Source organism: Ovis canadensis, chromosome 2, assembly GCF_042477335.2.
Source record: "Ovis canadensis isolate MfBH-ARS-UI-01 breed Bighorn chromosome 2, ARS-UI_OviCan_v2, whole genome shotgun sequence".
NCBI classification, from domain to species: Eukaryota; Metazoa; Chordata; class Mammalia; order Artiodactyla; family Bovidae; genus Ovis; species Ovis canadensis.
This window is the reverse complement of record NC_091246.1, coordinates 150,087,328-150,101,190: the sequence shown is the minus strand read 5'-3', so window position 1 is coordinate 150,101,190 and position 13,863 is coordinate 150,087,328. Positions and strand designations below refer to the sequence as shown.

Sequence of the window (13,863 nt, the reverse complement as noted above, 5' to 3'; positions counted from 1 at the left end):
AAAGATGCCTCCAAATAAAAACTAAAGGAAGCAGCTGCTAAATCATTTCTTAATTTTTTACTATGCCTTCAATTAGCTCCATAGCGCCAATGCTGCAAGACGATAAAGAAATATGCAAATGTGCCATGCCGGAAAATTTGTTTCAGAATCAAAACACCAATAAGGTCCCTCAAAGCAAGGTCAACTTTTGACATTTAAATTTCAAAGAGTTAAAAATATCTATCCACTTTGGCAAGTAAAATCACCAGCACTGGTAGCTCTAAAGATAATGAATCCATCTGAAATGGTATCATATTGTGATCTGAAAAAGATTAAAGGCAATTAATGCAATGAACTAGGCGATTAACACCTGGGTTTTCCTTCAGGTTTTGCCATTAATTTGCTCTGGGCCTTCAAAAATCACTGTCTCTGTGCTTCAGATTCTCACTTGTAAAATAAGGAGTTGCATTAAATTTCTTTAAAAAGACATGTTACAAGGATCTAAAACTTGGAAAAGTACTTACAGAAGCATTTTTTAGAGCAGCAATATTCAAGAATAAGGACTAAGCTAGGCCTCATAAGTTATTGGAGTCATGAATCATGATTTAATTAGTAAAGAATGTGCTTTCCAAACCTAACATTTTATTATAACATATAGATTGGCCCTACCACTTCCCAAAGAATTGTCCATCTCTTTGATAATTCCTTTTTTTCTCTCAGAATTAAAACCTTTTTAATGTACTGGGGTTTTGAGAAAAAGAACGAAAGTAATATTGAATAATAAATATTCAACAAATACTATATACCAGGCACTGGGAATACACCCAGGGACAAGACAGACAAGTGAAAGCAGAGAAGTAATTTTTTTTTTAAACATTTATACCTTTCAAATATTGTTAACTTCTCCAAATAATACAGAGTAAAATGATATGGGGGAGGGGATGTTATTCTAGATAAGATGTTGAAGCATTTTTCAACTTATCTCTTCTTAAATTTGGAGAGGGCAGGACAAATTTTCTAAAAATATATTTTCTTCATATTTGAGAAATTAGATAAAGCAATTTTGTACATTCTTTTGTAGCACAGAATTTCAGTTTAACCTTTAAATCCTCAAAAGTAAAATCTGAAGTGTCTTACTACAGTCGTGCTTACCATTAGAAAGCTCTTCTCATTTCCTTTATGTCAGAGGCATCTGACCTCGCCTGTTTTACTCACAGAATTATTTGACTTCTGAACACCCATAAAAGTATACTAGTGTATTTTGTGTACGTGCATATGCTGTGTGTTTGGGGTTTTTTTTTAATAGTATCTGTGTGTGTGCTCAGTGATGTCAGACTCTCTGCAACCCTACGGACTGTAGCCCGCCAAGCTCCTCTGTCCATGGGATTTTCCAGGCAAGAATATTGGAGTGAGTTGCCAGTTCCTCCTCCAGGGGAGCTTCCTGAGTCAGGGATCCAACCCACCACTCCTGAATCCTATATTGCAGGCAGATTCTTTACCACTGAGCTATGGAGGAAGCCCAAACAGCACCTTAATCTAATCCACTTCCAAATCCACCAATTTAATACTATTTTATTTTGAGGTACCCGAATACATTTCAGTATTCCTGCAGCTGCCTTTAGACATTCACGCTTTTATGATTAATATCTTCCTGCCAATGAACTTCTTCCCCCATACATCCTAAGGTGATAATACATATGATCATATCTAAATAACGAAAAAAGTGGGTAAAGAATAGGAACGGAAGTCAACAGAAATACAGCTATTTGCAGAGGGGAGAAGATAACTAACTGGAAGAAAAAGAATTAATTCATACACTGCATGTTTCCTCTATGTAAGCATTATACAAAATATCTTTTATATTAGTCATGCTGCTTTGAGACTTTTCCATGTTTCCTCTAGACAACTGCCAATGTTCGAATAGTCTCTGATGAATAAACATGCTGTGACTTGCTTCTAAGGAAACGTGTGTCATGTTCCGGGATAAAAATGACTTTTCTACTCTCAAATCAAGAAAACTGTACAACTCTCATTCATTAGCTATAAAACAGATTTTTCCTTCCCGATTCTTTTCTGAATGTTCATGGTCTCTTGAGAACACTGCTGTGTTCCGATTAACTATCGGAAAAGAAACTGAATTGGGGGAACATCTGAAGGAAAATGTTACACTTTCCCAAAGGGATTTCCCACTTCTGAAGTTCAACTAGCGCCCATGTTAAGCCTTCACTGTTTACCAAGACGAAGGTTATTCTCAGGTTCTCCCCACCTCTTGTAGAACTACCTGTTCTCATTACTGTTTACCCAAACGCTTAGCAAGGTGATTATTAGCATATCTGGCAGGAAGACGTGCTCCATTGAATATTAACTCACCATGTGACAGCCCCTTCCATTCCAATCTCTCCTAACCATGTGAGGGTACAAAGAAATGTACCGTGTTTGCGGTCTGACTCTGCGCTAGGCTTTGGGACTGGCAATTGGCCACAGGCACACACATACCCACAATCAGAGGCGCACACCCGGCCGGGTCCCGGAACTGTCATTGCGGGCTGACAGCTGGCACACCTTCCTGTCGCCCTCCACCCGCTCGCAGAAAGCCTCTTCCTTACAGTCACCTTGACACGGCTCACCTGCTGAGCCTCAGCCCTCGGCCAAGGAAACTTTTTTTCCCTTTCTCAGAAGCTCACTTACAGGTACCGTCCCGCCGGTCTCCCAGAGCCCCAACAAGGAGCCCTTTGTTGCCATTTTTGCTCCCGGAGTCCTTACCCAATTCTTGGCATTCAGCTGCCCTTTAGCAACTCAGAGCAGCCCGGGTAGGAAAGCAATCAAAAGCTACCGAGCCCCCACCCCGGGGTGGCCTCCGAGGAGGCCGGGAGGAAGCAGCCCCGTCGGCCGCGTGTCCCGCGGCTGGTGAATTCGGCGGCCGACGGGGCGGCGAGCTGCCAGCCAGGTGACGGGTGAAGGCCCGGCAGCTCTCGCCCTCCCGGGTGAGCGGCGACGCGGCGCTCGAAGCTTACCCTGCGGGTGCGGCCGGCGGGAGCGCCGCCGGAGCGTCCTGCACGCGCGGGGCTCGGCCGTCCATCGCCTTGAAGGGCGCTGCGCGGGCTCTGGCTCCGAGGCAGCGCGTCACTGCTGGAGTAGGAGAGGCCGGCGGGTCAGGGCGGGACGCACGTTTCCCCGAGGCCCAAGCGGGGCTGGCTGCACAAGAGCCCGCCCGAGCCGCCCCCAGCCTCCAGGGTGCGCTTCCACCTGCGGGCCCGGCTCCCCGCCCGCGGGCAGCGCCGCCGCCGGGACTAGCGGCCGCCCGGAGCGGTGGCGGCAGGAGGCGGCGCTGCAGCCCCCGCCCCGCGAGGTTACTGGGTAGCCATTTGGCGCCTCTCGGGGAGGGAGCGGAGCTGCCCAGGCTGGAAGGAGGAGGAGCGGGGCGAGGCGCACAGGCACAGCCGCCACGCCGGCAGCGCGATCCCGGGCTCCGGAGGCCGAGTTCGCACAAACAAAACGCCCTGGGAAAACTTTTCGCGAAGAAAAGTTGGGAGGGCGCCTTCGTCTTTTCCCACCCAGCGTTCCTACTTTCTTTTCAAAAGGACACAGTGGCTCCCTGTTCTCTCCCGCGGCTTCCTCTCCCACTCTTCCCTCCCCCGGCGCGCTCGCGTTCGGCTCCCAGCCGGGACTGGGAGGAAGGGGAGAGCGGCAAGCCTCTCCCAGGCTCTGCCCCGCGCGGGCCGGGCCAGACAGCGCCTCCTCTGCCCGTGGGCGGGTGCCGGGCGGTGCGGAGCCTCTCGCCGGGCGGGCTCACTCACCCTGCCCCATCTCCGTCCCTGGAGCCCGGGAGCTCGCCGCCTCCTCCGCCTGACGGCCGCCCCGAAGTGGCGATGGGGCTCGGCGGCATCAAAGCGAGACGGGCAGCGAGCCGGAGAGAGGAACGGGGCGGGGATGGGAGAGCCCTGAATGGTAGTTTCCTTCCCCCGGGGCTTCGGGGTCCAGCTGGGGGAGCCGAACCGAAAGGAGGCTCCCGCGCGGCGTGTTCTCACTCCCACCGCTAGGGCATCGCTCCGGGAAGCCCAGACGGACAGGTGGGGAGGAAGAGAGCGTACCCCCTTGCGAGGACCGGAGCCGAGGACCTGGGCGCTGCGGAAGTACCAGGAGAAACCCTCAGAATGGGGGCTGCAGCTTGCCCTCCCTGCAGTCTGATCTCCGTCCAGGGTGCTTTCTCCCCCGCGCCCCCCCCCCACGTCTCCCCCAACTTGACCTCTGAGGTTGCTATCCTGTTAAAAGCATACCTGTGACACTGTGATCTTTCTAATTGGTGGCAGGTTTAAGCTTGTCCTGTCTTCAGAGGCATTTTCCTTTTTTTTTTTTAAATTTTTAAGCTTTTAACAGCTGTGACATGAGGACCAGACAATATTATGTCTAATAACGATCTATAAACTAAGAATCGAATGACAGGTTTTATTCACCTCTTGACAGTTTTATGGGAAGAAAGGACTCACATAGGCACAACCATGCACTTGTGTATACGTTTTAGTTCCCACGTGCATGCTCTTTACGGGATTCTTTACACCTGACAAACAAGTATTTGTAAATCCTGTGCGCTATTACATGTGCCTGCCAGGTTTTGTAAGGCGCAAGCCATTTCTGATGGGCCCGAAGGAAAGTTTGCATTCCGAAAACTAATGTGAATTAATGAAGAAAGTAACTTTAAAGTATTTCCATCAACTGTAGCAGAGACATTAAGTGAAAGAAGGTCGTAAATGAGGCCTGTACTGTCGTATTAGCATCCTGTAGTACATCTGTTAGCCATTTCGCCCTATTGATACAATAACATTTGGAAGGTGGGAAAAATTAGGTTGATACTTAGAATCACTGTTTGACTAAATGTTCTCTCAGTTATATACCCATTGTAGCTGAATCTACAGGGATTGATAAAAAGATCGCTGAAACTAAGTAACATACAAAATATCTAGCAGTATGCCTTTTGTCCCTATGGAGAGGCATTAATTTAATATGTATTCGCTCCTGTGCGGGATATATGCCTTTCAGTGTATCTCTGAGTATAAAAAGGAGAAAAAAGTAACTTAGGTGGATTATAATATCAGAACCATACCAGAAAAATTTGCTTTTCAACATTTTCATTGATATTTATATTTATCAAATCTTTCCATTTAAATCCATCTGAATTTTAGTCTTTAAATGACACAGGTTAAACAGTTTCATGAATCAGATATGTAACTTTCAATCGCTAGATGAAGAATAAACTTTAGTTAGTTTCAACCTTCGGAGAAGGCAATAGCAACCCACTCCAGTACTCTTGCCTGGAAAATCCCATGGACAGAGGAGCCTGGTTAGGCTGCAGTCCATGGGGTCGCTAAGAGTCGAACTCGACTGAGCGACTTCACTTTCATTTTTCACTTTCACGCATTGGAGAAGGAAATGGCAACCCACTCCAGTATTCTTGCCTGGAGAATCCCAGGGCCAGAGGAGCCTAGTGGGCTGCCGTCTATGGGGTCGCACAGAGTCGGACACGACTGAAGCAACTTAGCAGCAGCAGCAGTAAATTCCATTAGTCTAATTTGAACCATAAAACGTTACCATAACATTTCATGACTACTGAAGGCATTTTGAGTGCTTACCAATTTTTCCTGTCCTCTTTCTGAGTTTAGGTATAGAGGAGGATTATACTCTCCACCCCACTGAAATTAGGTATGGTGGTATAACTTGTAAGTAAATGTGAGCAGACATGTAATGTTTCATTTCCTGGTAGACTCATTGACAGGCCAGTGCTTGGTTCTCTAGGTTCCCTTCCCTTGCTGCTACAATCATGGAAGGTTATAGTAAGATGGAAGTGGCACAGGACTGAAGGATGCTGGGATGCCCTATTATTACCCTGAGCACAGCTGCCCTGGATGGCCCAGGATCTACAACAGAATCTGCATAAAGCAAGAAATAAACTTGTTTTGGCTTAAGCTTCTAAAATATTGGAGCGATTTATTTTCCAGCATGACTTAGCCTACCTTAGATATAGTTGACCATTTTCAGAATCCCTAATAGGCTAGACTTAGTATTCTCATATGGTAGGCATTAAACTGTTCCCCCTATAGTCTGCTGGTTACATAGTTTATTAGCAAAATAGTAAACAAAGTTGCTATAAGTCTTTATATATAATAGTGGGAAATTATCCTACTCCCCACATCCTTTCCTCTCATTATGATGAACTCCTGCAAAATTGTCCAGGTTTCCAAGATTCTGCTCAATTTCTATTTGGAAATCTCCTTTGACCTCTTGATCCAGTCATGGTTAATGCATGTGCTTAGGTGTTATATCCTCTGGAAGACTTTCTGGACTACACATAAAGAATTGGCCCCTCCCTTTCTTAGCCCCCGTTAGATTTTGCAAGGTGGGGCTAGGCCCCATGACACTTTGTTTGTTATTCATTTACAGAAGAATACAACTGGAGTGTTTAGGGGGACACCTCTTATTCTGTGTCCTGAAAGAACAGCCCAGAACATGGGAAGTTCTCTGCGTATATCTGTGGAATGAATTAAGTAGTAAAGTGAAAGTCACTCAGTCGTGTCTGACTCTGCGACCCCATAGACTATACAGATAGCGAATCATTACTTTGTTACCTGATGGATCTGCAGGTCTTGCACACACAAAAAAGATCTTTTAAGCAGCAGGATTGATGCTTTATATTGGGAAATAATATATCAGTACAGGTCACTGTGACAGTATGACTTATTCAAATACAGTGCTATTACAAGCAGTCAGTTTTCACATTCCAGAATAAATGGCAGGTATTTTTTATTTGCGTTTATGTTTCTCACAGAAACCTTATTTGAAATGTTTCATTATTTACTGTTGCTTTTTACAAATGAAAGGAATGGGAACTCTTTCCATGGAATTCTCTAGGCCCGAATACTGGAGTAGGTAGCCATTCCCTTCTCCAGGAGATCTTCCCAACCCAGAGATCGAACCCAGGTCTCCCCCATTGCAGGCAGATTCTTTACCAGCTGAGCCACAAGGGAAGCCCAAGAATATTGGCATGGGTAGCCTGTCACTCTCCAGTGGATCTTCCTGACCCAGGAATCCAACCCAGGTCTCCTGAATTGCAGGTGGATTCTTTACCAGATGCACTACCAGGAAAGCCCTATTAAGGAGTAAGGGAATCCTTAAAAACTCCACTTCTAGGTTACTTGTAAGAGGTGAGTGGGACCTCAAGTCAGGGAAGGTCTTTCCAATTCAAAGGGTCTAGTGGATTATTTAAAAAGGAACAGATAAAAGTTGAGTTTGTTCTATTAGAGAGAGAAGATTTATTCTCTGCATGGAATTAGTTTCAAAATCACTATCTAGAGAGAGAAAGTCTAGCTACGTATCTCTCTGAATGATGATCTAGACCTCAGATTTCTTCTGGAGAATATTAAAAGGGAAAGAGGTTTACATACTAAATAAATAAGTGTATGCTTACATAAAAAGACATATACTGGTTCAACTGGGCAATGCAAAACGTGTTAGAAAATGAAATTGGGGTATGTCTAAATATTTTGGGGTATGTCTAAATAATCTCAAGCTCATGGACAGGCTCCTCTGTCCATGGGATTTCCAGGCAAGAATGTTGGAGTGGATTGCCATTTCCTTCTACACGGAATCTTCCAGACCCAGAGATTTAACCTGCGTCTCCTCCTAAATATTTCACGAATTATTTGGAACAATGATAGTTTTCTTAATATTTAGGTGTGTTCTTGTTCGTGGCTTCCCTGGTGGCTCAGTGGTAAAGAACCTGTCTGCCAATGCAGGAGATGTGGCTTTTGTACTGGTATAAGTCCTATTGAAGAGATTTATTTAAAACGGAAATATCATGTTTCTGAGGTGGTAAATATCTTCCTATGCATTTCATTTTTGCATATTACAACATTAAGAAAATGATTATTTTATGTCTTCCAAAACTGTGTGTGTGTGTGTATGTGTCTGTGGTTTACATAGCAAGATCAGAGATGTTGCAAGGTAGTGTTCAATTTTAATGGACCTCTTCAGTTCAGTTCCGTTCAGTCGCTCAGTCGCGTCCAACTCTTTGTGACCCCATGGACTGCAGCACACCAGGACTGCCTGTCAGTCCATCACCAACTCCAGGAGTTTACTCAAACTCATGTCTATTGACCGGTGATGCCATTCAACCTTCTCACCCTCTGTCGTCCCCTTCTCCTCCCACCCTCAATCTTTCCCAGCATCAGGGTCTTTTCAAATGAGTCAGTTCTTCACATCAGGTGGCAAAATTATTGGAGTTTCTGCTTCAACATCAGTCCTTCCAATGAACACCTAGGACTGACCTCCTTTAGGATTGACTGGTTGGATCTCCTTGCAGTCCAAGGGACCTTCAAAAGTCTTCTCTAACACCACAGTTCAAAAGCATCAGTTCTTCAGCACTGAGCTTTCTTTATAGTCCAACTCTCACATCAAAACCATAACCTTAACAAAACAGACCTTTGTCAGCAAAGTAGTCTCTGCTTTTTATTATTCTATGTTGGTTATAACTTTCCTTCCAAGGGGTAAGCGTCTTTTAATTTCATGGCTGCAGTCACTGTCTGCAGTGATTTTGGAGCCCCCAAAAATAAAGCCTGACACTGTTTCCACTGTTTCCTCATCTAATTCCCATGAAGTGATGGGACTGGATGCCATGATGTTCGTTTTCTGAACATTGAGCTTTAAGCTAACTTTTTCACTCTCCTCTTTCACTTTCATCAAGAGGCTCTTTATTTCTTCACTTTCTGCCATAAGGGTGGTGTCATCTGCCTATCTGAGGTTATTGACATTTCTCCCGGCAATCTTGATTCCAGCTTGTGCTTCATCCAGCCCAGCATTTCTCAGGATGTACTCTTACTTCAGACTTTATATTTCCAGAAGCTATTTAATCTCAAGCAAGCAAATGTTTTATTTAGATATTTATGTATGAGTTTATTGATGACATCAGGGAGTTAAAAATTGGGATTGTGGCTATATTCTGAAATATATTTGTTGTTTAGTGGCTAATTCATATCCAACTCTTTTGCGACCCCAGGGACTGTAGCCTGCCAGGCTGTTCTGGCCATGGGATTCCCCTGACAAGACTACTGGAGTAAGTTGCCATTTTCTTCTTTAGGCAATCTTTCCGAACCAGGGATCGAACCCATGTCTCCAGGACTGGCAGGCGGATTCTTTACCACTGACCCACCATAGGAAGCCGTAATGGTTTACTATTGTTTCATCTTCATACAGTGTTTTATAGCTTTATCATTCACAGAGTTCCCCCCAATGAGTTAAAACAGAAAGTGCTGTTAGCATTCAGACTTCCCTATAATAAAAGGTCCATAAGAGCTTTATCTCAAAGTACCAAAAATCTTTCTTTTCTTCGCTGCCAGGACCCCTAGGCCAGGTTTTTTCCTTTAGTCACTACTGCCTCTCTCTTTATCACTGGCATATCTGCTTGTCCGTCCCCTCTTATTCTTCAACAGTTGTTTCACAGGTGAAAAGCAGTCAATTCACTAGACATATATTTGTTGAAATGTTACTTTCTTTAATATAGAAATCGCTATTTCTCTCTCTCTCTTTTTTTTTTTTTTTGATTGGAGGGCAATTGCTTTACAGTGTTGTGTTGGTTTCTACCATACAACTTTGCAAATGAGTCATAACTATATATATGCTGCTGCTGCTAAGTCACTTCAGTCGTGTCCGACTCTGTGTGACCCCAGAGACGGCAGCCCACGAGGCTCCCCTGTCCCTGGGATTCTCCAGCAAGAATACTGGAGTGGATTGCCATGTCCTCCTCCAGGGGGTCTTCCCGAACCAGGGCTTGAACCCATGTCTTTTACGTCTCCTGCATTGAAAGGTGGGTCCTTTACTAGCACTACCTGGGAAGACCAAAACAGGCTTATTTTCATCCAATTCACTACAACTGACTAAAATTCTTTCCTTTTTATAGTTGAGTAATATTCCATTATATAAATGGATCACAAATTCTTTATTCATTCATCTGTCAATGAACATCTAGGTTTCTTTTATGTCCTGGCTATTATAAATAGTGCTGCAGTGGGAACATTAAGGTGAATGTGTTTTTTTGAATTGTGATCTCCTCATTGTATATGTCCAGTAGTGGGATTGCTGGGTCATATGGTAGTTTTATTGCTAGTTTTCTTGAGGAATCTCCATACTGTTCTCTGAGAGGTTGTATCAATTTATGTTCCCAGCAATAGTGCAAGAGGGCTCCCTTTTATCCACAACCTCTCAAACATTTATTTTTTGTAGATTTTTTGATGATGGCCATTGACCACCTAACTGCCTCCTGAGATACCTGCAGGTCAAGAAGCAACAGCTAGAACTGGACATGGAACAACAGACTGGTTCCAAATCTGGAAAGGAATACATCAAGGCTGAATATTGTCTCCATGCTTATTTAACTTCTATGCAGAGTACATCATGAGAAACGCTGGGCTGGAAGAAGCACAAGCTGGAATTAAGACTGCTGGGAGAAATGTCAATAACCTCAGATAGGCAGATGACACCACCCTTATGGCAGAAAGTGAAGAAGAACTAAAGAGACTCTTGATGAAAGTGAAAGAAGAGAGTGAAAAAGTTGGCTTAAAGCTCAACATTCAGAAAACTAAAATCATGCCATCCAGTCCCATCACTTCATGGGAAATAGATGGGGAAACAGTGGAAACAGTGAGAGGCTTTGTGTTCTTAGGCTCCAAAATCACTGCAGATGGTGACTGCGGCCATGAAATTAAAAGATGCTTGCTTCTTGGAACAAAAGCTATGACCAACCTAGACAGAATAATAAAAAGCAGAGATGTTATTTTGCTGACAAATGTCCACTTTGTCAAGGCTATGGTTTTTGCAGTGGTCATGTATGAATATGAGAGTTGGACTATAGAGAAAGCTGAGCACTGAAGAATTGATGCTTTTGAACAGTGGTACTGCAGAAGACTCTTGAGAGTCCTTTGGACTGCAAGGAGATCAAACTACTCAATCCTAAAGGAAATCAGTCCTGAATATTCATTGGAAGGACTGATGCTGAAGCTGAAACTACAATACTTTGGCCACCTGATTCAAATAACTGACTCATTTGAAAAGACCCTGATGCTGGGAAAGATTGACGGTGGGAGGAGAAGGGGATGACAGAGTATGAGATGGTTGGTTGGCATCACTGACTCGATGGACAAAAGTTTGAGCAAGCTCTGGAAGTTGGTGATGGACGGGGAAGCCTGGCATGCTGCAGTCTATGGGGTCACAGAGAGTCAGACACGACCAAGCGACTGAACTAAACTGAATAATGAGTGATGTTGGGCATCTTTTCATGTGTTTATTGTCCATCTGTATGTCTTCTTGGAGAAGAGTCTGTTTAGGTCTTCTGCTCACTTTTTGATTAGGTTGTTTGTTTTTCTGACATTGAACTGTTTATATATTTTGGAGATCAATCCTTTGTCGGTTGTTTTGTTTGCAATTAATTTCTCCTATTCTGAGATTTTTTTTTTCCATCTTGTTTTTAGTTTCCTTTGCTGTGCAAAAGCTTTTAAGTTTAATTAGATCCTATTTGTTTATTTTTGTTTTTATTTTCATTACTCTGAATTGGATCTAAGAGGGTAATTCTGTGATTTATGTCAAAGAGTGTTCTGCCAATGTTTTTCCCAAAGCATTTTATAGTTTCTGGCCTTACATTTAAATTTTTAATCGATTTTGAGTTTATCTTTGTGTATAGTGTTACGACGTGTTCTGCTGCTGCTGCTAAGTCACTTCAGTCGTGTCCAACTCTGTGCGACCACATGGACTGCAGCCCACCAGGCTCCTCCGTCCATGGGATGTTCCAGGCAAGAGTACTGGAGTGGGTTGCCATGTCCTTCTCCAATGCATGAAAGTAAAAAGTGAAAGTGAAGTCGCTCAGTCGTGTCCGGCTCTTCTTGACCCCATGGACTGCAGCTTACCAGGCTCCTCTGTCCATGGGATTTTCCAGGCAAGAGTACTGGAGTGGGGTGCCATTGCCTTCTTCATAAGAAGTGTTCTAATGTCATTCTTTACATGTAGCTGTCCAGTTTTCCCAGCACAATTTGTTAATGAAGCTATCTTTTCTCCACTGTATATTCTTGCCTCCTTTGTCACGGATGTGTGGGCTTTTCTCTGAGCTTTCTATCTTGTTCCATTGATTTATATTTCTGCTTTTGTGCTGGTACCATATAGTTTTGATAACTGTAGATTTGTAGTGTAATCTGAAGTCAGGAAGGTTGATTCCTCCAGCTCCAATTTTCTTTCTTAAGATTGCTTTGGCTTTGGGGGATCTTTTGTGTTTCCATACAAATGTAAAATATTTTGTTCTCATTCTGTGAAAAATACCATTGGTAATGAAAATATGGAATGCTTCACAAATTTGCATGCCATTCTTGTGCAGGGGCCATGATAATCTTCTCTGTATCCTTCCAATTTTAGTATAGGTACTGCTGAAGCAAGCATTAGAAATCACTATTTTATGAAAAATTCTTGATTTTTTTAAATTTGAAAGCTTTTTTCTTTTTGAAGACAAAGGTATACATAGGAAAATATTTTAACAGATTTTAATTGATTTCATGTTTAGTATAATATCTAATATATGTAATTATAAAACTTCAGTTCAGTTCAGTTCAGTCACTCAGTCATGTCTGACTCTTTGCGACTCCATGATTGCAGCACGCCAGGCCTCCCTGTCCATCACCAGCACCTGGAGTTCACTCAAACTCATGTCCATCGAGTCAGTGATGCCATCCAGCCACCTCATCCTCTGTCATCACCTTCTCCTCCTGCCCCCAATCCCTCCCAGCATCAGGGTCTTTTCCAATGAGTCAACTCTTCACATGAGGTGGCCAAAGTATTGGAGTTTCAGCTTCAGCATCAGTCCTTCCAAAGAACACCCAGGACTGATCGCTTTTAGAATGGACTGTTTGGATCTCCTTCTAGTCCAAGGGACTCTCAAGAGTCTTCTCCAACACCACAGTTCAAAAGCATCAATTCTTCGGCACTCAGCTTTCTTCACAGTCCAACTCTCGCATCCATACATGACCACTGGAAAAAACATAGCCTTGACTAGACGGACATTTGTTGGCAAAGTAATGTCTCTGCTTTTGAATATGCTGTCTAGGTTGGTCATAACTTTCCTTCCAAGGAGTAAGCATCTTTGAATTTCATGGCTGCAGTCACCATCTGCAGTGATTTTGGAGCCCCCAAAAATAAAGCCTGACACTGTTTCCCCATCTATTTCCCATGAAGTGATGGGACCAGATGCCATGATCTTCGTTTTCTGAATGCTGAGCTTTAAGCCAACTTTTTCACTCTCCACTTTCACTTTCATCAAGAGGCTTTTTAGCTCCTCTTCACTTTCTGCCATAAGGGTGGTGTCATCTGCATATCTGAGGTGATTGATATTTCTCCCAGCAGTCTTGATTCCAGCTTGTGTTTCTTCCAATCCAGCATTTCTCATGATGTACTCTGCATAGAAGTTAAATAAGCAGGGTGACAATATACAGCTTTGACGTACTCCTTTTCCTATTTGGAACCAGTGTGTTGTTCCATGTCCAGTTCTAACTGTTGCTTCCTGACCTGCATATAGGCTTCTCAAGAGGCAGGTCAGGTGGTCTGGTATTCCCATCTTTTGATGAATTTCCCACAGTTTATTGTGATCCACACAGTCTAAGGCTTTGGCATAGTCAATAAAACAGAAATAGATGTTTTTCTGGAACTCTCTTGCTTTTTCTGTGATCCATCGGATGTTGGCAATTTGATCTCTGGTTCCTCTGCCTTTTCTAAAACCAGCTTGAACATCTGGAAGTTCATGGTTCATGTATTGCTGAAGCCTGGCTTGGAGAATTGTGAGCATTACTTTACTGGCATGTGAGA

The 13,863-nt window shown here is 43.6% G+C and overlaps 1 protein-coding gene and 1 non-coding gene across 9 annotated transcripts in view; both read right to left on the bottom strand.

Annotated features, from left to right (window-relative positions):
* Window positions 1-4,165, bottom strand: part of COBLL1 (cordon-bleu WH2 repeat protein like 1) — a 167,203-nt gene extending 163,038 nt beyond the window's left edge. For 2 of the 8 annotated variants that reach the window (XM_069574305.1, XM_069574306.1), the window contains exons 1-2: window positions 3,777-4,165; window positions 2,994-3,108 (exon numbers count right to left, since the gene is read on the bottom strand). In XM_069574305.1, coding sequence (XP_069430406.1) covers window positions 2,994-3,108; window positions 3,777-3,786 — 125 coding nt within the window. In that variant the 5' untranslated portion in view covers window positions 3,787-4,165. Of the gene's footprint in view, window positions 1-2,993; window positions 3,475-3,546; window positions 3,703-3,776 lie in introns of those variants that run through there. The other 6 variants (XM_069574309.1, XM_069574311.1, XM_069574308.1 and 3 more) reach the window with 4 other exon arrangements.
* An 8,175-nt stretch (window positions 4,166-12,340) lies between these two features.
* Window positions 12,341-12,443, bottom strand: LOC138434811 (U6 spliceosomal RNA). Its single transcript, XR_011254891.1, has one exon. It is a non-coding gene; the product is annotated as a U6 spliceosomal RNA (small nuclear RNA).
* Between the last annotated feature and the right edge of the window lie 1,420 nt (window positions 12,444-13,863).